The sequence below is a fragment of the Homalodisca vitripennis genome, chromosome 7 (assembly GCF_021130785.1).
Source record: "Homalodisca vitripennis isolate AUS2020 chromosome 7, UT_GWSS_2.1, whole genome shotgun sequence".
In the NCBI taxonomy this organism is placed as follows: domain Eukaryota; kingdom Metazoa; phylum Arthropoda; class Insecta; order Hemiptera; family Cicadellidae; genus Homalodisca; species Homalodisca vitripennis.
In genome coordinates, this window is record NC_060213.1 from 137,093,084 (window position 1) to 137,116,093 (window position 23,010).

At 36.2% G+C, this 23,010-nt stretch overlaps 1 protein-coding gene across 2 annotated transcripts in view; it reads right to left on the minus strand.

The window, feature by feature from the left end:
* Positions 1-676: 676 nt before the first annotated feature.
* LOC124366394 (facilitated trehalose transporter Tret1-like) overlaps positions 677-23,010 on the minus strand; it is a 62,739-nt gene continuing 40,405 nt past the window's right edge. For both annotated transcript variants that reach the window (XM_046822915.1, XM_046822916.1), the window contains exons 3-8: positions 14,135-14,339; positions 10,699-10,901; positions 6,734-6,944; positions 5,813-6,057; positions 4,382-4,690; positions 677-3,613 (exon numbers count right to left, since the gene is read on the minus strand). In XM_046822915.1, the coding sequence (XP_046678871.1) occupies positions 3,275-3,613; positions 4,382-4,690; positions 5,813-6,057; positions 6,734-6,944; positions 10,699-10,901; positions 14,135-14,339 (1,512 nt within the window). In that variant the 3' untranslated portion in view covers positions 677-3,274. The remainder of the gene's footprint in view (positions 3,614-4,381; positions 4,691-5,812; positions 6,058-6,733; positions 6,945-10,698; positions 10,902-14,134; positions 14,340-23,010) is intronic.

The following is a 23,010-nucleotide window of genomic DNA, read 5'->3' on the forward strand; positions in this document are numbered from 1 at the left end:
TAAAATTCATGTTCATAACCTCTACAATAACTATAAATCATATATAGAATAATGTAACTGTGTTGTCAGTTAAGGCCAATCAAAATACTTGTTTGGATATAAACGAATATTTTGTAGCACTTAAGGAAAATTCCAATTCCAACGTTGTGGACGTTTAAACTTTAACGCTCATAACTCTGTTATTTATGAATCTATAGAAAAAATACAAATGTTCTGGAATCCGTCCAACATTTTCTAACCTTAACTTCAAAAACATTTTTAAAATTCTTACGATTTTCAATAGGTATATTGATTAAATTTAATCCCGTAATGATTTCTCGATCACAAAAAACTGACGTAATAAATACAGAAACAATTCCAATGTAATAAAAATGTATTTTATAAATATCTCGGCTAAATTCATTGACCAACGTGGCCGTCTTTTTTAATTTTGTGGCCATTAAGATAAAAAAAACTCATAACTCGTTTATATTGCTACACAGAGAAAAAGTAAATTTATTCTGGAATAGTTTATAAAGATTTTGTTAAAAATTTGTTTTATCTCGAATCGTTTTTAAGGTAGCTAGTACATGTAAATCCTATAACAAATAAACTATTAATATTTCTGTCACAGAATTTATCCAATTCTTCCGAATGAGGGAAGGACTATTTTTATCTAGGTAAAAATAAAACATAATTATAAAAATAGTAATATATTTATATACAATACAATCCTAAACTAATTGCATAACAGTGATACTTGATTGCACTTAATCTAAACTTTAAAAATATCAATTAATTATGTTGAGACAGATTTAACGGACACCGCGATTCATTTCCAAAACAATTATCACTAATTTATCCATAACTGAATGAACTAGCGATAATTGTTATGGATTACAATGGTTACATTCTTTAACATTTAAGGGCAGTAAAGTTAAAGAGTAAGTTTTGTTGAAGTGTTCTAAAATATTTAAATAACATAACTAAATTTATTTTGCAAATAACCACTAATACAAGAACTGTTTTATGTACAACTTTTAATGAATACAATTTCTGTTGCTTTAGAGAAGAAAAGCCGAATTTTGAATTTAAATGTTAAGGCATACCACAACATATTTTTATTTTAATATCGGCTTTATTAATTGTATAACAAGCTAACATAAAATGATTTAAAATAAACAATTAAAAACATAAATAAAAACATAATAATGTATATATAAATAAATTTTTATTTTTTTACTCTATGGTTTGGCTTCAGAGAAAATGGGCCATGTATATTTCGTAAATTGTTATAGAGTAGTTTGCAATACTTAAAACCTTATTCGGACATATATATCGATACGGGTATATTTTTATATTACAAATAGTCCTTTGTTTAATTTAAATTGCTTTTTTTTAATTATAATTACATTTTTATTTAGAAAATGCTTCATTTTCCAACTGAGGAGGATTTTTTAACTAAACAAAAACAAGAACAGGTACAAAATAAAAATCCAAAATTTTCTTGTTTTACTCTTAGAAATGCTTAAAACTTAAGAACAGTTACCAAAATTAATAAATTAGAAATTTCCATAAGTAAAACTCTGTTACAACCAACAAAATGGTTTTAGCATAAAAAATATCCAGCCTGTTTTTCTCTGAATCCTTGATTTTTATTTGTAAATATAATTAATGACTACTGGAATACGGCAAGAAATTACTTTTGTATTTCTTGGCAATAAATGACACATTATTTTTTAATTTTGATATTTAATAAATTAATAATAACGCGTTTAAAATTCAAATTTATGCACTCACAAGATTGTTTTATTAATATATGTATCCATTATTTTAATCTATTTAAAATATTAATACAAATTAAGCGATGATTGGATTTTGTGTTATAGCAATGTGTCTTACCTGTCATAAATTAAAATAAAATCTTATTGCTGGAACTGTGGTTCAAATTATTTTTTTAACAATGCCCAGAATTGATATTATTATTATTTAAAAATAATCAAGTGCGTTATAAACTATTTCTCAACATTTTTTCAATTAACAATAATTACGAAAACAAGCATTGAGACTGTTTGCAATTCTGGAGGGTATGAATGTAGTATCTTAGTGTTTGAAGGGAACAAAGAGAAGCCAATATGAGCTAAGTTTTGAGGTTTTTTTTTATATTACAGTATCATTAAAGTTTATTACAATTAAAATTAAAGAAGCAGGAGTGGGACAAGGCTTACAGAGCAAATATGTAGATTTTCTTGGTTCTTTCATTTCAATAGTTATGCAATGAAGGTTTTCTTTTGCCAGTAACAATACTGTATTAAAGAAACAAAAATTTTAGTCGATTACTATTTTAATTTATCAAGCAAGTGTCTCTAATTCCGAAATAACTATTGTTAACTAAACTGTGGAGTGGTATTTCAGCGTTTTCTTGATTTTTTTAAATTTAACTCCAAACTACAACAGGGAACTAAAACATTGTTATGAAACTACATGTTGCAATTCTACTACTTTGCTCTTGTTCGATTCAATAATCAATAACCAAAGCACTTTTGTCCCTAAGTGAAATTTATGTTTATAAATCATTAATTAAAATAATATTTGAAGTCGGTGACTAAAATTAAATAGGTTCTTCCAGCAATATTGTAAGTGGCAAATTGTAAATAATCAATGGTCTTTAAAACAATGGATTTACGTTGTTTTTTAAAAATCAGAATTTTTTTATTAATCTTTGTATACAAATGTTAGGGTGGTACCATTTTAGGTAACACTTTTTCTTCCTACTGTGGATAGACTATTGTGAAACCACGACATTTTGCACACAATTAACTACGTATATGTGTTATAGTGACAAATCTTGATTACGGGGGAAAATAAACAATATTATTCTATTGAAGGCATCAGTAAAAATGTACAGAAAGTAAACTTCAACTATATTGTATTCGTAGATTCGTTTCTCCTGGTATAAGGCAACAGAGAAACAACTAACGCGTTTCTAAAAGTAATTTATGAATAGTACTCACCAATTTACTAGTTAAAAACTTTTCTCAAATCTGTTATTAGTTGGAACTTTAAAAATGAATGGTTGGAATTCTTGAAATTTATTTTAAATCCTTGCAAAACTGGATTTGATGCCTTTTGAAACAAGTACAAAATGCTGAAATATATTTAAATATATTTTGTCACTTACAATATTGTCGGGAGCTCCCATCCGGATACCGTTAAGCCATTAGCTTTTAGCCTTTAGGCTTATCATATCACAAGGTACAATTTCCCATTAGGTCTTCTATCACAACCATGCCCACTAGAGGTGACTCTCCTGGTGGTCCATGGCGGGATTGTCTGCTGCCCACTTGGTCGGCTCTCCCTGCTCTCTCCGACTCCTCCTTCCTTCCGTCAGCAGGTTCCTCGTGCCGGCAAAGTGCTCCTGAATCTCCTGCAGGGTCCGCCCTTCCGTCTCTGGCAGGACCAGGTACAGCGCCACTGCTCCTGCCATGCTCACCGCGGAGTACACCAGGAACGTCCCCGCGAGCGAGAGGATGTCCAGTTTCAGGAAGTAGGTCTTGTTGGCGAGGAAGCCGAAGATGTATCCTATAGAGCCGGAAGCACCGCTGGCCGTGCCACGAACTTCCGGTGGATACACCTGCAGACAAATTAAAAATAAAAATTCTAAGAAATAAGAGACAAGTTTCCTGCACATTATATTTTTAAACATATTTATTCTAGATTTTCGTTTCTTAGATTGTTATAACATCTTAAACCTGATGAATACCACTGTAATCCGTGCAGACAGCTAAAATCTACACATTTCAAACAAGGAGCTCGCAAGACCCACGTCTGGTAGACGAAGAGGTTCGCTAAATTTCTAAGTTGAAGACATTATCTACCGACATTGGAACTCGATGTTGGATATATACAACTGAGCCTTGTGCAATCTGATAATTAGTCTTTTAGACATCGCACCTACAGACCGACAGAAATGCAATTTTTCAGACCTCAAAGACATAGGCTTTGCTAACGCTCACCATAAAACTAATGTTTCCTTTAAAATGTTTGTTTCCTTCGAAAATGGTGGATTTAAAAAGAATTAAATCTAATATGAGTATTCTACTTTCGGTAAGGTCGACTGTACCCAAGAAAGGATAAATGGTAGCCTTCTTTAAGGTTTTGCAGCCTGTCTGAAAGCCTACTTGGAGTTTATTTATTTCTTATAAAATGGAAGGTTTCTTTGAACATGCAGCATTGTGTAAGTCAACAGCGACTGGTATTTTCAAAGTGTGAGAGGCACTAGTAGACTTTGGGCAAGAAATCGCTTTGAAAAAGAAAATTTTTCTTGACACAGATATATCAAACCATATGATGGGCAAATGTGGTAAGGGCAACTCTTATATACAAGTGCTGAAGACTTTACCTCTCCGATGAGTATCCATGGCAACAACCTGATGCAGGTGTGTGTGAGAAAGGCAGCAGCCACCAGAAGGACCAGGGGCATCCAGCTGTAGTCTACGGAGACAGGATTCAACTTGTGGTAGTGGGCGTAGACCGCTGTGAGGCCGAAGCAGATCGAACTGCCCACCAGAGAGACGAAAGTCAGGGGCCTCTTCCCTGTCCAGTGGACGGAGACGACGCAGACCAACGCTCCCAGAAGCTGCACCAGGCCCAGCAACATTGTCGCGATGAACTTGTCCACAGGTGTTCCCAGCTCGGCGAATATGCTCACCTGAAAAACGAATTGACAATTGTGGAGAAATAACCAGAAAATTGGAACTAAAATTGTAACACCAATCGTTTATAAATACAGAAGAATGTAAAACAGCCAGATACATTAGTTCCTTCATCCCTATGGAGGATCTAGTTCTGCCTTTCCCATTCCAGCTGTTGTGTGATATCAACGGAAACTCGGTTCTATGTGGTTGGCTGGTGAGTGCAGACATATTGTGACCTGTACTCTGCAGTTAGTGTGCATGGAATAGACACGCCACGTAGGTGTTGTGGTTTCTGACTTATGGTGGCATAGCGTTCTGGTATTTTTCGTTTACTACCTAGACTGTAATTATGTGTTAGGTTAGATATTTACCTGAAGAAGAGATCAGATTGCTAATCTCAAACGCAGTGTTACTGATTGTATCACTTAACGATGGTAAATGTCCGGGGGAAAATCACGTTTCCTGCACAACTCGATTAAAACGAGAAAAATTATAAAATTTATTCTTTTTATTATCAAAAATATCAAAAAAATTTACAAATAATCGGACCTAGGAACTCTAATGAAACATACGGAAACGATGACGTTGACATTGCTTTTATTTCAGCGTAAAACACTTGGCTTTATCTTAGATTACAACCATTTCATAAGTTGTATGCTTGCATCTTTTTATGGCCTTTTCAGTTTCAGCAATTACTACCTCATTTCAATAACAGTAATGTACTGTTATGGTGACTAGTATGGCTTCTAAGAATCGCCTACAATGTTTTCCTTATTATTGGGAAATGTCAGTTTAAAATTATTTCCATCCAACCGCAACCTTATAACTTGTGAGGAAGAATTCCCATGTTCTGTAAATCCCAAACGATCGATTGAGGCGGAAAAATGGTCACAAATACAGGGTTTATAAAATAGTAATTATTCTAGTTGATAAAACAAACTATTCAATAGCCAAGTTCAAATGACTGGCCATTTCTACCAAAAACATCAGTTGAGATGGAAGACCTATCCTGGTAAAACACTTCAGATGGGAGAAAAAATATCATCTTATGAAGTTTTCTTCTGAAGAAAGACCTTATCCTTTAATATTGTCCATCAAAACACTTTAGGGGCAAGATTAAGAACCGTTTGACTTACCGCAAAGGTCTGCAGGGTGGTCATGCCGCCAAGATGGCCTGCGAAGAAGGCGAGAGCTACGATGCCGTAGGGTCGCAGAAACGTCCGACGCAGGAACGGTTGCCATGATCTTGACTGTTGGTGCAACTCTGCAGAGGACTGGATGGATTTGACCAGCATGGATAGCTCGGCCTGTACATCACCGGGTTGTACCCAACCCCGCAGCCACTGCAGCGATTTCTCCGCCTCTTGGATGCGTCCTTTGCCTGTACATATCATGAGGAATAACTCATGTTATTCAAACTTTCAACTGATTACTGATAGCAGAACCAGGATTCTTGTATATACACTCTCACAAGTCATGAGAGAGATAGTTGGGGATTTTAGTAGGTGTGCTTCCAACTGGAGATCTACTACACCAACCACTGCAGCCCATGATTGTGATTTCAAAGATTTCAAAAGGAACCCCAATGGTTCCCTAGTTAGTCGATGAAAAGCAACTGCTTCAAGATATATCTTTAAGAAGCACGACATCATACACTCTTTACCACTGAAACCACTTGAAATTTCAAGTCTCTAAATCTCTTAAGTCACATAACGCCACCACAACCAACTAAAACTTTTCTGGGCAGGACACTAATTTACTAATAAACATTCAAGGCATAACGTTAAGGAATTTCTGACAATTCGTTTACTCAAACTCATGGAGAACTTAGAGGATATGAAAAAGGTAAGGGTACTATAAAGGATAAGAGATTGGAATCATCACGAATTCCTGAGAGAGTACCTCCCAAGAGATCGTTTGGAGGACGGCTTGAGAGGTCAAAATCATTTTTCTCTCGAATATACTTCTGCAAAATGTCTAGGGTGCAATGAGCAAGGTATGTTCGGAATCATATTTGTTTGATAAATTGATCAACTGGCGGAGATAATGCAACTTACCGATGAGCCAGTGGGGACTCTCTGGGACGCAACAGAGGGCGCAGATCGCCAGGATGGGGAAGACAATGTTGATGAGAGCCACCGTCCGCCAGTTCATGAAGATCCCCAGGACGAACTGCAAGAACACGCCCAATATGACGCACATGGAGGCTGTGGCAGAGAGCATTCCTCGCAGGTGTGGCTGTGTGATCTCAGCAACGTACGTCAGCACCTGTGGAACAGTTCAGGGTATCAAAAATCCAAGAGTCAAATATGTCCTAGCTCTTGGTACAGTCTGTTGCACTAATTTTTGTCTTTAATGGAACATTGGCTGAATCCAGCCCAATGATTCTGAAATTTCCAATATTAATGTTTGCTTTTAGAATCCTTCTTGAAGAGCAACAATTTTGTATGCTTTTGATTTCATTAAATGCTCTTGAGACTCGGTGATCCGAAGTTAACGGGACAAAGCCTATTTTGGATGATCGAAATTACGGATAAGGTGGATCACATTAAAAGTCGGTATTGATATCTAAAACTGAGCAGCCACATTACTTCTACAGTACTCGTAAGATAACCAATTCCTAAAGGAAAGCAACCTAATGGCATAATTGTATACATTACATGTGCATCACCAAGTCCAACGATGCGTAGAAACATTTACAAAATAATACTTATTTGCTAAAACAATGTTCCAAATGATACAGATGTTTTCTAGAAGTCCCTTATACAGGGTGATTCATGAAGTTCTCCCCCCACTTCTACAGCACATTGTACTAGTAAAAATAATGAAAAAATGTTATATAAACATAGGTCCGAAAACGCTTCGTTAGCGAGTTACAGCTAGCGAAAGATTTCGCCTGAATTCCTGGGTAAAGAGTAAAATAAAGCCATACTGAACTTTTGGAAAGGTTAATTAAGTAAGAAATATCGTGGATTCTTATGTATTTTTACCTGATAAAGCTAATAAAATAGGTTTCAGAACTGTACCTGTAGTAGTTTTTGAGGGATTCAGGATTAAATGCAAAAAATTGGGGCACGAAACAATGTTTTTTTAAGTTTGATGTACAATAACTTTGTTAAATTGGTAATAAATGCATAAAATCAACAAACATTAATTGTAGGGAATTTAATTCTGAGAAAATTGATATAATCAAAGTCTAAAATAAAACAGAAATAAGTACCAAAAAATCGATTTTATTCAGTATAATACATTACTAGCTGTAAAGAAATACCGTACGGTATTTAGTTAAAATAAAACAAAAACAAAATGTTTGTTCCTAATTGTAGGGAATTTAATTCTGAGAAAATTGATATAATCAATGTCTAAAATAAAACAGAAATAAGTACCAAAAAATCGATTTTATTCAGTATAATACATTACTAGCTGTAAAGAAATACCGTACGGTATTTAGTTAAAATAAAACAAAAACAAAATGTTTGTTCCTTAATGATGAGATAAATTGAGAAAACACGATTAATTGTTAAATAAATTTGTTTGTAAATAAAAATATCATGTTTTATTACGTTGTATTTTTTTTTTTTTTTTTTTTTTTTGTAAAAATTTACATAAAATGTTTGAAAATAAATGAAGCAAACATTTTCCCATTATTGTTTACTAATCATCGAAATGCAGTTTTTTGTTTTATTAATTTCTAAGTTGGTAACGCACGAATAACAGCTGATCAACAATGGTATTCTGTACTGTTACGTTAGTATTAGTGGTGTTTTGCAAGCTACAGCAGGAGATCGGGTTCCGTGAATCGTGTTATGAAATGCAATTTTTCTGTGAGTTATAATTCGATTGTTTATTCAGCGCAAAAATGCCTTACTTATTTACATCAGAGGAATACGCTGATATGGTTTTTATTTTGGGTTACTGTAATGGTAATGCTAGAGCTGCTGTAGAAGAATATGAACTACGTTACCCTAATAGGAGGATTCCAGATACCAAAACAATTTCAGGAACTTTTCGTACTCTTCGGGAAACAGGATCACTACCAAGTACTAGAACCAATTATGAACGAGCTGTCCAACTTGATGATGATATTGTTATTAATGCTGTTCATCGCAGTCCAGGTGTAAGTACACGACGTATTTCCAGGCGGATAGGAGTTTCGCAGTCAACGGTGTGGAGGTCACTTAATCGAAACAAATTTTATCCGTTTCATAAACAAAAGGTTCAACATCTTACAGCTAGGGGATGGTCCCCTTCGCTTGGAGTTTTGCAACTTTTTGAATAATAATAATCAACTCTACAAGCGTATTTTGTTTACGGATGAGGCACAATTCACTCGGGATGGTGTCAATAACTTGCACAATGAACACTCATGGGCAGAAGAAAATCCACATGAGGGAGTGGAACAGATCTTTCAACACCGATTTAGTGTCAATGTCTGGTGTGGCCTTTTGCACAATCGGCTGATTGGACCTTTTATATTACCTGGACGCCTAAATGCTGAGTTCTATTTGCATTTCCTTCAAGAAGAGTTGCCGCAGCTGTTAGAGAATGTTCCTTTACATCTCAGACAAAATTCGTACTTCCAGCATGACGGAGCACCTCCCCACTTTTCACGTGCCGTTTCTGCTTACTTAAATCATCAATTTCCTGGACACTGGATTGGTCGTGGAGGGCCTCACCCTTGGCCACCAAGATCACCAGATCTATCTCCATTGGATTATTGCATCTGGGGATGGATGAAAGACATTGTATACAAGACAAAAGTGAATTCTCGTGATGAATTAATTGCCCGTAATATGGATTCGGCTGTGCAGATACAGGGAAGTCCTGAAAAATTAAGAAACGCAACAAAAGCAATACACAAACGTGCTGCAAAATGTATTGATAATGATGGCCTCATTTTCGAACATCTATTATAAAAAGGTGCGTACGGTTGGCCCAACCTGATTAATTTTGCTTAAAACTAGTAATGTATTATACTGAATAAAATCGATTTTTTGGTACTTATTTCTGTTTTATTTTAGACTTTGATTATATCAATTTTCTCAGAATTAAATTCCCTACAATTAATGTTTGTTGATTTTATGTATTTATTACCAATTTAACAAAGTTATTGTACATCAAACTTAAAAAAACATTGTTTCGTGCCCCAATTTTTTGCATTTAATCCTGAATCCCTCAAAAACTACTACAGGTACAGTTCTGAAACCTATTTTATTAGCTTTATCAGGTAAAAATACATAAGAATCCACGATATTTCTTACTTAATTAACCTTTCCAAAAGTTCAGTATGGCTTTATTTTACTCTTTACCCAGGAATTCAGGCGAAATCTTTCGCTAGCTGTAACTCGCTAACGAAGCGTTTTCGGACCTATGTTTATATAACATTTTTTCATTATTTTTACTAGTACAATGTGCTGTAGAAGTGGGGGGAGAACTTCATGAATCACCCTGTATTTTGTTACTGTCGTAACAATTACAAAAGACATTATGATTTTCACTTTGTTAATGATGCAAACGACCCAGCATTAAATGTTTTAGTTAACTGGTTTCCTATTTTCAAATCGAGTTTTACCCATAACAACTGGACTTACGAAAACAACTAATTCCTATAATGTACGTACCGGATATCGCGTCTCGTGTCTGTGTGCCAAAACTTTGGAAAAGAGCAATAAAGTGATTAGGATAAAAATAAGATAAAAATAAATAAGGGGTTACTCTTTAGGCAAAATGTAGATACTTCTAACCCACAAGGTGCACTTCGTGGTGAAAACTGGAACTACGTTTGTTCCGACTGTGCTGTAGATATATTATTTCAACATACGTATTCTGAGTGGCTGATCCGGAGCTGGCCGTCTTCCAAGAAGACATGACTGCGATCAATGGCCAAAATCTTTCCTCGCGGCCCCTACCCCCAATCTTACCCTTCCAGAATATCCCGAAACCTCGAAAGAACCATTAAGGTCCTTTTCGGACTAAGAGCAATTTCTCAGCTTCTTGTCCTTAGAGAACACAAATAACTAACCGGAGCCTCCAGGACACCTCCGCTGAACCCAGTGAGCGCGAGTGCAGCGTACAGCATTACCACACTGTCAGCATAGTGGTACACGAGCCAGGCTGCGATGAAAGGGATGTTGAGGGTAATCATGGATGGTTTGCGACCAAACGGTTGAGTCAGGACCCCTGACAGTAGGCTGCCCACTGGCACGCAGATCAGGTTGATACTGCCTGGAAACAGAAGTAGAGAGCAATCAGCGAATAATGTCATCACCAGTCTTCAAGGGTTCAATTGGTAGGAAGAGAGAGAGAGAGAGTAGAGAGGAAAAGAGGGGAGAGATTGAGAGAATGGGGGAGGGAGGGTGGAGGGGGTGAGAGAGAAGGAGGGAGAGAATTGATGAAGGTAATGTACCAATGTAAGTTGAGAAATGAAAGATTAGAAGTCATTATCAGATAAGATTGGAACTTTGCCAAAGATAAGTGACACTGCGGTTGAATGCCAGATTATAGATGTCCGCTCTGGAAAAAAGCTTTCTCGGCCAACCCATTTTCCAATTACGTGATCTGGCTTTGAAGAATGTTTAAAATTCCCTGGTGTGTACTGAAAAATAGTACTCAGCATATTTGCAACTACAAATTTAAAGATTGCAGCGTAACTTTATTATGTACTAGCTGTTTCCCGCGGCTTCGCACGCTTTACGTAAGCTTTGCCCATGTATGAGCACTTCTGGTTCAAGTGAATTATATTTCCAACGCCGATGTAGTTTGCCTTGTTGCCATGATGAAGAAAATATGTCATAAGTATACGTTTGTAGCCATTGTACACATACATGTATTTTATTCTAAAGTGTTCTAACACTCAAGCTTTAAGTGCAACCAGAAATATATTTTAAAGACAAATATACATCACAACCTAGTGCCTTCAAATAGTGTTTGGCTATTTAATATACGTACTGTCTCGTAATTGCAGATTATAATGTGCAGGGGCTTTGAAAACTTTTATCTTGCTGCGACGCCTGGTGGCTAGTTACATATGGGCATAGCACATAAACCTTCTCCGTGGAGAAATACATATACATACAAATTTTCATAATGATCAGTCAAATAGTTTCTGATTCCATAAAGGACAAACACACAAACATTCATTTATATATATATATATACTAGCGGGCCCGGCGCGCTTTGCTGCGCATTTCAATAATTTTTTGCAAAAGTTGCCCGCGGCTTCGCACGCAATTTCCCGTTGAAAACAGTACACTATATTCACTTATTCTTTTTCTATCACATTCTAAACATTGCTGAGATAATTGATAGTCGTTCCATCGTGAGCCTCTTGGGCGTATTATGAAGGTATGTACCATATTCCTGCCTCTATCTAGCTGTTACCCACGGCTTTGCACGCAAATCTTAAGAACCGAAGTCCTTATATTACTTAGTAAATTTTTTTTTACTATAATAAATTTTAGATTAAATTAGTTATATCTCCGATGCCACGATTGAGCTTGCTTTGTTGTCTCGATCGAGAGAATATGTACACACGGAGTTTTGAGAACCATACTTCTGTCAAAAAAAACAACTAAGGTTGATTTTATAACATTCTTTATATTTGTAGCCAACGTAAGATAGTAATTATGATATCTGCATTACTCTTCTGATCAAGCATGAGCATGGTTTATATTAAATAAATATTGCAGTTAAAGGTGAATTTTTACGTCAAATTTGAATTGTATTATCTGGATAGTAAAGTCTATGTTTAACAGTGATTGCAAAAACAGTTTAAACAAAATTTGTCGTTTCTCTTAAGCTTACTCTATGCTTTAAAACTATAAGTGTAATATATGTTTACAAAGAACAGCTGATTAAAAATTTGAAAAGACGTTAACATATGTTTGCTGCAATGCATTTCTTATGGGTATTTCTGTAACCAGTGGGGCGGAATCCTGAATCGGGAAAGGGATGGGCATAGCTTATAAACCTTCTCCGTGGAAAAATACATATACGTACAAATTTTCATCATGATCGGTCCAATAGTTCACGATTCCATAAAGGACAAACATACAAACATTCATTTTTATATATATAGATATATATGGAGTTTTTAACAAATTGCTATTACATGTGGGTGTTGAGCTGTAGTTCACCTTCCACTTAACTTTTGCACCAGATGAGGCAATGAGAATACCTCTTCACATAGATCACACTATATTTTATACTCTAAGTGTCTCTGATGTCGAAACTATTTTAAGAGTTCATTTTGATCTTCGTTGCCGGCTTCATTTAGATCTCTTTAAACGAACATGACTTCAGATTCCAGGAGTCAAGTTTGTGACAGCGTCAGATTCCAGACGCTGCACTAAGATGAAGGTGAACTGGAGTCAAACCCAACATTCACATTGAATGAACTCTTCCTATCATAGGTACATTACCATAATATATATATTACGTGTCAGGAAACAGATTCTCATCACTCTTCAGGATACGTTGGACATCGTAGAATTATACAAAACTCAACTTGTTTAATGATTTTCAAGCAAGACACTCACCAAAACAAGGCCTTGTGTTACTAGTCAACGAATTTTATTACTAAGGCCCAAGTAAAAGTAAAAACGAGTAATATAAGTTGGTCAAAGCACGTGTACCACTCCGTACTAACTCATAAACAGTTTCAGATTAGCAAGGAAAATTGTGGGTTACATCTTGGTTGATAGTGGATAACTTAGTAAACTAAATACATCCAGGGATTTCTTCTTGTTGATGTGTAATTGAAAGGGGAGGGAAGTCACTCAGATGTTACGCACACCGAAGATTTTTGTCTTCATTAATTTTCAAGAAATACCAAGGTTCTAATTAAATACATTAAAACTGTCATATTTAAATAAGTTGATAAAATTAAACATTATCCATGCATTTAAGCGTTGCCAATACCGTTATCGTGCATAATAGAGTATAAACCATAAAAACTTTGATATCCCAACAAGCATAAAAATTTCAAGATCATAAAACCCAGTTTTGGAGCAATTGACATCCTATCTTCGGAAAATTACAGAATATCGTTAAAGGCTTTCTACAGGGTGGTTTTAACGGCCTCCAACTTTTTAAACTTTGAGTAAACTACATTAAATGGTTTGTAAAGATTTTGGGCACAAATATAATTTTTGAATGATCAACATTACTTTTCATAGAATCTATTAGTAAGTCCCTGAAGGGCATTTAGGCATTGTATACTATACTCAAAATATAAAAGCGTGGAAAAATTAAAACCACCCTGTAGAACAGTGTAATTAATGTAATTCATTTTATCGTTCTTATGTGATCTACCAAAAGGTTGATCCGAATAGTTCCATGCCTCGTGTTTGGACAGATTACAACTCTATATTATCGAAAATTGGAGCAATGGAATTTTCAAGATGTAATGATCAAAACACGTTATGTGGTAGAAGTCAGCAAGTGTAATGGTTACCCACTGAACCAAGAAATCTGCTCCTTGGTGAGATACAGAGAGTCGTGAGAGCCATGAGAGTCATGAGAGCTTTGAGAGCCATTGAGGGTGAGGTTGCCACTGGGGTCGGCGAGGGTCTGGGCCATGATGGCGGGGATCACGATGGTCGGGAACCCCAGGGTCATCCCGTACCCCACCAGGAGTATGTTCTTCGCTGTCGTCGCCAGGATCTATAACAAACAACAGGGTACTGAAAATTTGAGTAATGCTATCACTGGAAGGGCTGGAAAATGTTTATTTCTCTCTGTCTATCCGTCTTTCTGGCTGAGTAGCTGTCTGTCTCTCCGTCTTTCTGGCTGTCTAACTGTCTGTCTCTCCGTCTTTCTGGCTGTCTAACTGTTTGTCTGCCCGTCTTTGTGGCTGTCTAACTGTCTGTCTATCCGTCTTTCTGGGTGTCCAACTGTCTGTCTATCCGTCTTTCTGGGTTTCCAACTGTATGTCTATCCGTCTTTCTGGGTGTCCAACTGTATGTCTATCCGTCTTCCTGGGTGTCCAACTGTATGTCTATCCGTCTTTCTGGGTGTCCAACTGTCTGTCTATCCGTCTTTCTGGGTGTCCAACTGTCTGTCTATCCGTCTTTCTGGGTGTCTAACTGTATGTCTATCCGTCTTTCTGGGTGTCCAACTGTCTGTCTATCCGTCTTTCTGGGTGTCCAACTGTATGTCTATCCGTCTTTCTGGGTGTCTAACTGTATGTCTATCCGTCTTTCTGGGTGTCTAACTGTATGTCTATCCGTCTTTCTGGGTGTCTAACTGTATGTCTATCCGTCTTTCTGGGTGTCTAACTGTATGTCTATCCGTCTTTCTGGGTGTCTAACTGTCTGTCTATCCGTCTTTCTGGGTGTCTAACTGTCTGTCTATCCGTCTTTCTGGGTGTCTAACTGTCTGTCTATCCGTCTTTCTGGGTGTCTAACTGTCTGTCTATCCGTCTTTCTGGGTGTCTAACTGTCTGTCTATCCGTCTTTCTGGGTGTCTAACTGTCTGTCTATCCGTCTTTCTGGGTGTCTAACTGTCTGTCTATCCGTCTTTCTGGGTGTCTAACTGTCTGTCTATCCGTCTTTCTGGGTGTCTAACTGTATGTCTATCCGTCTTTCTGGGTGTCTAACTGTATGTCTTTCCGTCTTTCTGGGTGTCTAACTGTCTGTCTATCCGTCTTTCTGGGTGTCTAACTGTCTGTCTATCCGTCTTTCTGGGTGTCTAACTGTCTGTCTATCCGTCTTTCTGGGTGTCTAACTGTATGTCTATCCGTCTTTCTGGGTGTCTAACTGTCTGTCTACCCGTCTTTCTGGGTGTCTAACTGTATGTCTATCCGTCTTTCTGGGTGTCTAACTGTATGTCTATCCGTCTTTCTGGGTGTCCAACTGTATGTCTATCCGTCTTTCTGTATGTCTAACTGTCTGTCTATCCGTCTTTCTGGGTGTCCAACTGTATGTCTATCCGTCTTTCTGGGTGTCCAACTGTATGTCTCTCCGTCTTTCTGGCTGTCTAACTGTTTGTCTATCCGTCTTTGTGGCTGTCTAACTGTCTGTCTATCCGTCTTTCTGGGTGTCCAACTGTATGTCTATCCGACTTTCTGGGTGTCCAACTGTCTGTCTATCCGTCTTTCTGGTTGTCCAACTGTATGTCTATCCGTCTTTCTGGGTGTCCAACTGTATGTCTATCCGTCTTTCTGGGTGTCCAACTGTCTGTCTATCCGTCTTTCTGGGTGTCCAACTGTCTGTCTATCCGTCTTTCTGGGTGTCCAACTGTCTGTCTATCCGTCTTTCTGGGTGTCCAACTGTCTGTCTATCCGTCTTTCTGGGTGTCCAACTGTATGTCTATCCGTCTTTCTGGGTGTCCAACTGTATGTCTATCCGTCTTTCTGGGTGTCCAACTGTCTGTCTATCCGTCTTTCTGGGTGTCCAACTGTATGTCTATCCGTCTTTCTGGGTGTCTAACTGTATGTCTATCCGTCTTTCTGGGTGTCTAACTGTCTGTCTATCCGTCTTTCTGGGTGTCCAACTGTATGTCTATCCGTCTTTCTGGGTGTCTAACTGTCTGTCTATCCGTCTTTCTGGGTGTCTAACTGTATGTCTATCCGTCTTTCTGGGTGTCCAACTGTCTGTCTATCCGTCTTTCTAGCTGTCTAACTGTCTGTCTATCCGTCTTTCTCTGGGTGTCTAACTGTCTGTCTGTCCGTCTTTCTGGCTGTCTAACTGTCTGTCTGTCCGTCTTTCTAGCTGTCTAACTGTCTGTCTGTTCGTATTTCTGGCTGTCCGTCTTTATAGCTGTCTCTCTTTCTAGCTGTCTGTCTGTCCATCTTTCTAGCTGTCTAACTGTCTGTCTGTTCGTATTTCTGGCTGTCCGTCTTTATAGCTGTCTCCCTTTCTAGCTGTCTGTCTGTCCATCTTTCTAGCTGTCTGTCTGTTCGTATTTCTGGCTGTCCGTATTTATAGCTGTCTCTCTTTCTAGCTGTCTGTCTGTCCGTCTTTATGGCTGTCTAACTGTCTGTCTGCCCGTCTTTATATCTGTCTAACTGTCTGTTCGTCCGTCTTTCTAGCTGTCTAACTGTCTGTCTGTTCGTATTTCTGGCTGTCCGTATTTATAGCTGTCTCTCTTTCTAGCTGTCTGTCTGTCCATCTTTCTAGCTGTCTAACTGTCTGTCTGTTCGTATTTCTGGCTGTCCGTATTTATAGCTGTCTCTCTTTCTAGCTGTCTGTCTGTCCATCTTTATGGCTGTCTAACTGTCTGTCTGCCCGTCTTTATATATGTCTAACTGTCAGTCTGTCCGTATTTCTAGCTGTCTAACTGCCTGTCTGTTCGTATTTCTGACTGTCCGTATTTATAGCTGTCTCTCTTTCTAGCTGTCTGTCTTTCCATCTTTATGGCTGTCTAACTGTCTGTCTGCCCGTCTTTATATATGTCTAACTGTCAGTCTGACCGTCTTTCTAGCTGTCTAACTGTCTGTCTGTTCGTATTTCTGGCTGTCCGTTTTTATAGCTGTCTCTCTTTCTAGTTGTCTGTCTGTCCATCTTTATGGCTGTCTAACTGTCTGTCTGCCCGTCTTTATATCTGGCTAGCTGTCTGTCTGTCCATCTTTATGGCTGTCTAACTGTCTGTCTGCCCGTCTTTATATCTGTCTAACTGTCTGTATGTCCGTCTTTCTAGCTGTCTAACTGCCTGTCTGTTCGTATTTCTGGCTGTCCGTATTTATAGCTGTCTCTCTTTCTAGCTGTCTAACTGTCTGTCTGTTCGTATTTCTGGCTGTCCGTCTTTATAGCTGTCTCTCTTTCTAGCTGTCTGTCTGTCCATCTTTATGGCTGTCTAACTGTCTGTCTGCCCGTCTTTATATCTGTCTAACTGTCTGTCTGTCTGTCCATCTTTCTAGCTGTCTAACTGTCTGTCTGTTCGTATTTCTGGCTGTCCGTATTTATAGCTGTCTCTCTTTCTAGCTGTCTGTCTGTCCATCTTTCTAGCTGTCTAACTGTCTGTCTGTTCGTATTTCTGGCTGTCCGTATTTATAGCTGTCTCTCTTTCTAGCTGTCTGTCTGTCCATCTTTATGGCTGTCTAACTGTCTGTCTGCCCGTCTTTATATATGTCTAACTGTCAGTCTGTCCGTATTTCTAGCTGTCTAACTGCCTGTCTGTTCGTATTTCTGACTGTCCGTATTTATAGCTGTCTCTCTTTCTAGCTGTCTGTCTTTCCATCTTTATGGCTGTCTAACTGTCTGTCTGCCCGTCTTTATATATGTCTAACTGTCAGTCTGACCGTCTTTCTAGCTGTCTAACTGCCTGTCTGTTCGTATTTCTGGCTGTCCGTATTTATAGCTGTCTCTCTTTCTAGCTGTCTGTCTTTCCATCTTTATGGCTGTCTAACTGTCTGTCTGCCCGTCTTTATATATGTCTAACTGTCAGTCTGTCCGTATTTCTAGCTGTCTAACTGCCTGTCTGTTCGTATTTCTGACTGTCCGTATTTATAGCTGTCTCTCTTTCTAGCTGTCTGTCTTTCCATCTTTATGGCTGTCTAACTGTCTGTCTGCCCGTCTTTATATATGTCTAACTGTCAGTCTGACCGTCTTTCTAGCTGTCTAACTGCCTGTCTGTTCGTATTTCTGGCTGTCCGTATTTATAGCTGTCTCTCTTTCTAGCTGTCTAGCTGTCTGTCTGTCCATCTTTCTGGCTGTCTAACTGTCTGTCTGTCCCATGATATATCGAAAACGAACTGACCTAAAAAAATAAACCTGAAGTTTTGCATGGAGCTTCATTTCTATGTAGACAACACTGAGTTGTCTGTGTTGGTGCTCATCACTCCATATATTTTGTCTGAACGTTAGCTAATAGTTCTACATTGGTCTTTTAAGTAAATATGATGACAATGAGAAAGTAGCAGGAGAAATAAATTTGTAAACAAATCGAGTACACTCATATGACAATTTAACGTCTGACATTTTCATTTATACAGTCAAAATCTAAAATAATAAAGTGAAATGATTAATATCTGTTTCTTGAATTTTTCCTACATTCCTTCATCTACAAGACAAAATGTACAATTCTAATAATTATTAACATCAGTTAGGTACATTCATTTGTGGCAAACTGTACACATTTTGAATTGAAAAATACAACAATTTGAGAGGATTATATTGGTTGTTTCAATATCATTGCTGTGACAGATTTCAATCCTTGGAACGTAATGTTATACATTTTGTAATACGTAACGATGGCAAATATCCAATAAACTTTCAAACCTTCCATCGTCAAGAAACAATTTTTGAACAAAGCACTACTGAGTATTTTGATTTTAATATTATCCAGTATTATGAATACCATGTGTGTTTTTAAAGTATTTTACCTAAGTAACCAGGACAAAGTGATCTTATATAAATATATTATTAGTATAATTACCATATCCTTATATTCTATTTTATTCAGGGTGGATTTTTATTCCTTTTTCCTTATTTTATCTTTTTACTATGTAAACCCTTAAAATACCCAAGAAAAGTATAAACTGAATGGTCAATTTCATGAATATATAGGAATCTGGAACTACGCATTTCTAATTTTTTTTAACATTAAATAAATCTGGACATCCTGAATTTGAAATTAAAATTGTAATTTAGAGAATAAAGTTAGAAAATTATATGAAATATGCCCTTTAATCCAATGCATTCCAACTAACATTTTTTCCCATTTACTCTATTTCTAAACAGTATTAATATATTCAGTTAAAAAGACAGTGATCAAATTATTTCTAAAATTTTTTAATATTATTCTTCATATCTTACAGGCAACTGAGTAAGAAAAAAGGTACAGCAAAAACATGCCTTCTTTATTTCAACTGTGAATTTGTACTCTACAAAATATTGGAACGGAAAGTAAGGGAACGTTGAATTATAATAAATCGTTGTATATTTTTGTAAAGAAAAAAGGTATTTCATGTCATTAAAAATATAACATGAGTAGACTGTCGTGTGACGTTTCAAGCTTCTCCTTTTTTTATTTAGCCAACAATTTGGCAGCCTGTATTTTATCCATGAGGCTTCGAAGTTCACTTGTCCTGTTAATTTTGAGAATTAAGGTTTTGACGCATCTCTGCCAGGCGCTGATCACGAAATGTCCTAGCCCGAAAAGAAAGGCCAAGGATGGACAAACCCAAGACTGGATAAACATTCACGTTTTTAATGTAATGTGTAAATTTATACTATTTTCTTTAATCTATTATTCTCATTGCTCTCAGGAAACTGTTCAGTTCTGTGTATGGTCGCACTTGAAATAGTTTTCGTTTTATTTCAACTTTGTTAGGCCCTTCAATTTTCCTGCTGCATACTCACATCAAATATGTAGAGAAATAGTTTCAATACAAGTGCAGGCGTCTTATTGACTTGCTGGTTACCTTGTACACAAGAATATTTGGAGTATGTTATTTTTAAATATTTAAGTTACTTTGCGATATTATAAACAAATAAGTATAAAATCGATAAAAAAATCTAGACAACCAATCGATTACGTCTCAAATATAATAAAATAAAATACATAAGTGTAAACAATTATTATTATTATTATTATTACGAATGTCAACAAGTGTTCATTCACTTTATGTTGAGATTGCAGTATATTCACTAAAAAACACCACGAAAATATACACGTTACCGATTAAATTTATTCAAACCAATTTTCATTTTTAGCAAATTGTCTATTATAAATTCGATTGACTGTAAATATAAGTCTGTGTTATTGACTTTGTACTAACTAATGGCGCATTTCTATTATCAGTCAGCTCTGAAGATTGCATATACTCGACAATAACAATTCTTTTGTCTTGTCGCCTGCAGAAAATCCACACATTTTAAGCTGATTTATTTATGAAATAATTACACTGCACTTTATAAAATGGCGGTGAATATTCACGGCCATTTCAATTGAATGATAAATCGATAAACCGGAATATCGAGAATGGAACGGAAGAATTATTGCACAGATGGATATTCACGGCCATTTCAATGGAATGATCAATCGATAAACCGGAATATCGAAGAATGGAACGGAAGAGTTATTGCACAGATGGATATTCACGGCCATTTCAATGGAATGATCAATCGATAAACCGGAATATCGAAGAATGGAACGGAAGAGTTATTGCACAGATGGATGAAAAACATAACAACAATACAGTTCTTCCCTGAACCAAGGAGATCCTATGTTCCAGGTTTCAAGTCTCAAAGACCTGTCTATCAAGCGTTATGCAGAAACACTAAGACAAGATGTTAAGAAGGTCCCGTCTGTAATTAAGGAAATGCTGAATAATTTACAGGTATCATTTTATCAATTCAATTATTCATTCTTTTTTAAATTATTTGATGTACTCTCTTTAAAGATTGTTATAGACGACGGATAAGTTTGAAGGGTGGTATCATTTCGGATATAATCCGTTGTTATGTGTTACAAAAATATAACAACCTTTCGAGGATTGAAATCTGACCTCTTCTTCAGGTGTAAAACTCTTATAAACCGTTAAGTGCGGCTATGGAATACCACTCAAAGGTATAAATAATATCCGAGTAATAGACGAACGGCATAAAGTGTAGACTTGAGACAATTAACCCAAAATATGTCACTACACAGGGGTTAATAGCACTAACACCACGTCACACCCGAACTAACGAAGATGGAACACTGATTAGTGGGTTTAAAACCCTAGAACTGGCGGTCATTTCATCCTGTAGTGTCGGGCTGTTTTGGAGCTTCGCGCTAGGTTTTTTTAAAAAAAATTATTAAAAATATAAAATAAAAGCAATATAAATAAGAGTATATATTTTTGTGTTCAGAATTAAACGTAGAATTGCACTATATTGTAAAATTAACCATCAAAAATTTTCTAATAAACATTTTTTTTAATCAAATATAAAATTTACGAAAAATATTTCTTAAATTTGGGGGGGACCATACCTAGCAAATGAAGTTATAGTGAGAAATATTTATAAGTGAGATAGCCATTCTGTGTCAAATTTTATCTAGTTTCAGAAAAACATAAACATTATACACATTTATGAAAGCATCATAAAGCTATAGAACAAAAAGCAGCGATGCGTATAAATTCTGAAAATCGGGTGTACACGTAAGACTTTGGTAAAACAAGTTTTGCTAATACATTTATCTATGAAATACATGTTATTTTGCATATTTTATTTCTTAGAATAAAATAGAATATACAGTTGTAATGAAATAATTACCATAAATTATTTTTTGAAAAGTAAAAAAGTTAAATTTTGCCATTATTCAAAAATGTTGCGAAAAATTTTCATTCAGCAAAATATAAAATAGTTTCTAAAGCTTGTACTATATCAAAATTTATAAATTTATGTTTTATAAGTAATAGGAAATATTATGTAGTTAGAAAACTATAAATTTATTATATAAATAACCCAAACAGTTATTATATATAACCAAAGAAATTACAGGCAATATATATATATTATTGTGAAAACTATCTATTTACCAAAAATAAATAGTTACTTCAGAGCTAAAAGAGTGCTATAAATAACGTTTAGTAAGTGAAAACAATAACAAACTATGTGAAATGAATTTTAGCCAAGTCATTTTGCCATAGCCTACACAAAGCCGGTAATTTCTCAAACATATTTCAGTAAATAGAAATTGATTTATTCTAAAATATATATGTTTACACTACTACGACATCAAACAACACACTACACATTAAATACGACACTAAAACACGCGTAAAACTATTAAAACTTACAAATATCCACAGCTCGGCACGAAAGTGATACAGAACGGCAGCGGCAATATGGCGGTCACAACAAACGGCGTCGCGTTTTCTTTTACGTTCAAAATAACAAGCTTGCTACGTCATAACCATAATACAAAGAGGAATAAAACTCATCTGTTCCTTAGCATTTTTCTTCCCGAATCCAATGGTGCATGAATTATATCGATACGTTACCGGAGTATATTATAAAAAAGTAATTATACGAGGGAATGTTTGATCGAGAAAATTTTGACGGTTAACACCACAAAAGCGGCATTAAACCGACATAATTATGTCGATTAACAGTTCAAGGGTTAACAACTGAAGAAGAGTGTAGATTTCAGCCTTCGAAACGTAGTGTTAATACTTTTTGTAACATATAACAATGGAAAATGTATTAAATCCTATTTTATGTTACTATAATATTAAAAGTTACTGCTATATGTAATATTATAGATCGAGTATAAGTAATAAGAAATAATACTACATCTAAAGCTGTAGCTGTTGCCCTAAAATTAACAATGCTTTCACCACTTTTTTACTTCAAAGCTACTGTATGTTATAATTTTTAAGAATTAACCCAAGGATATCACTACA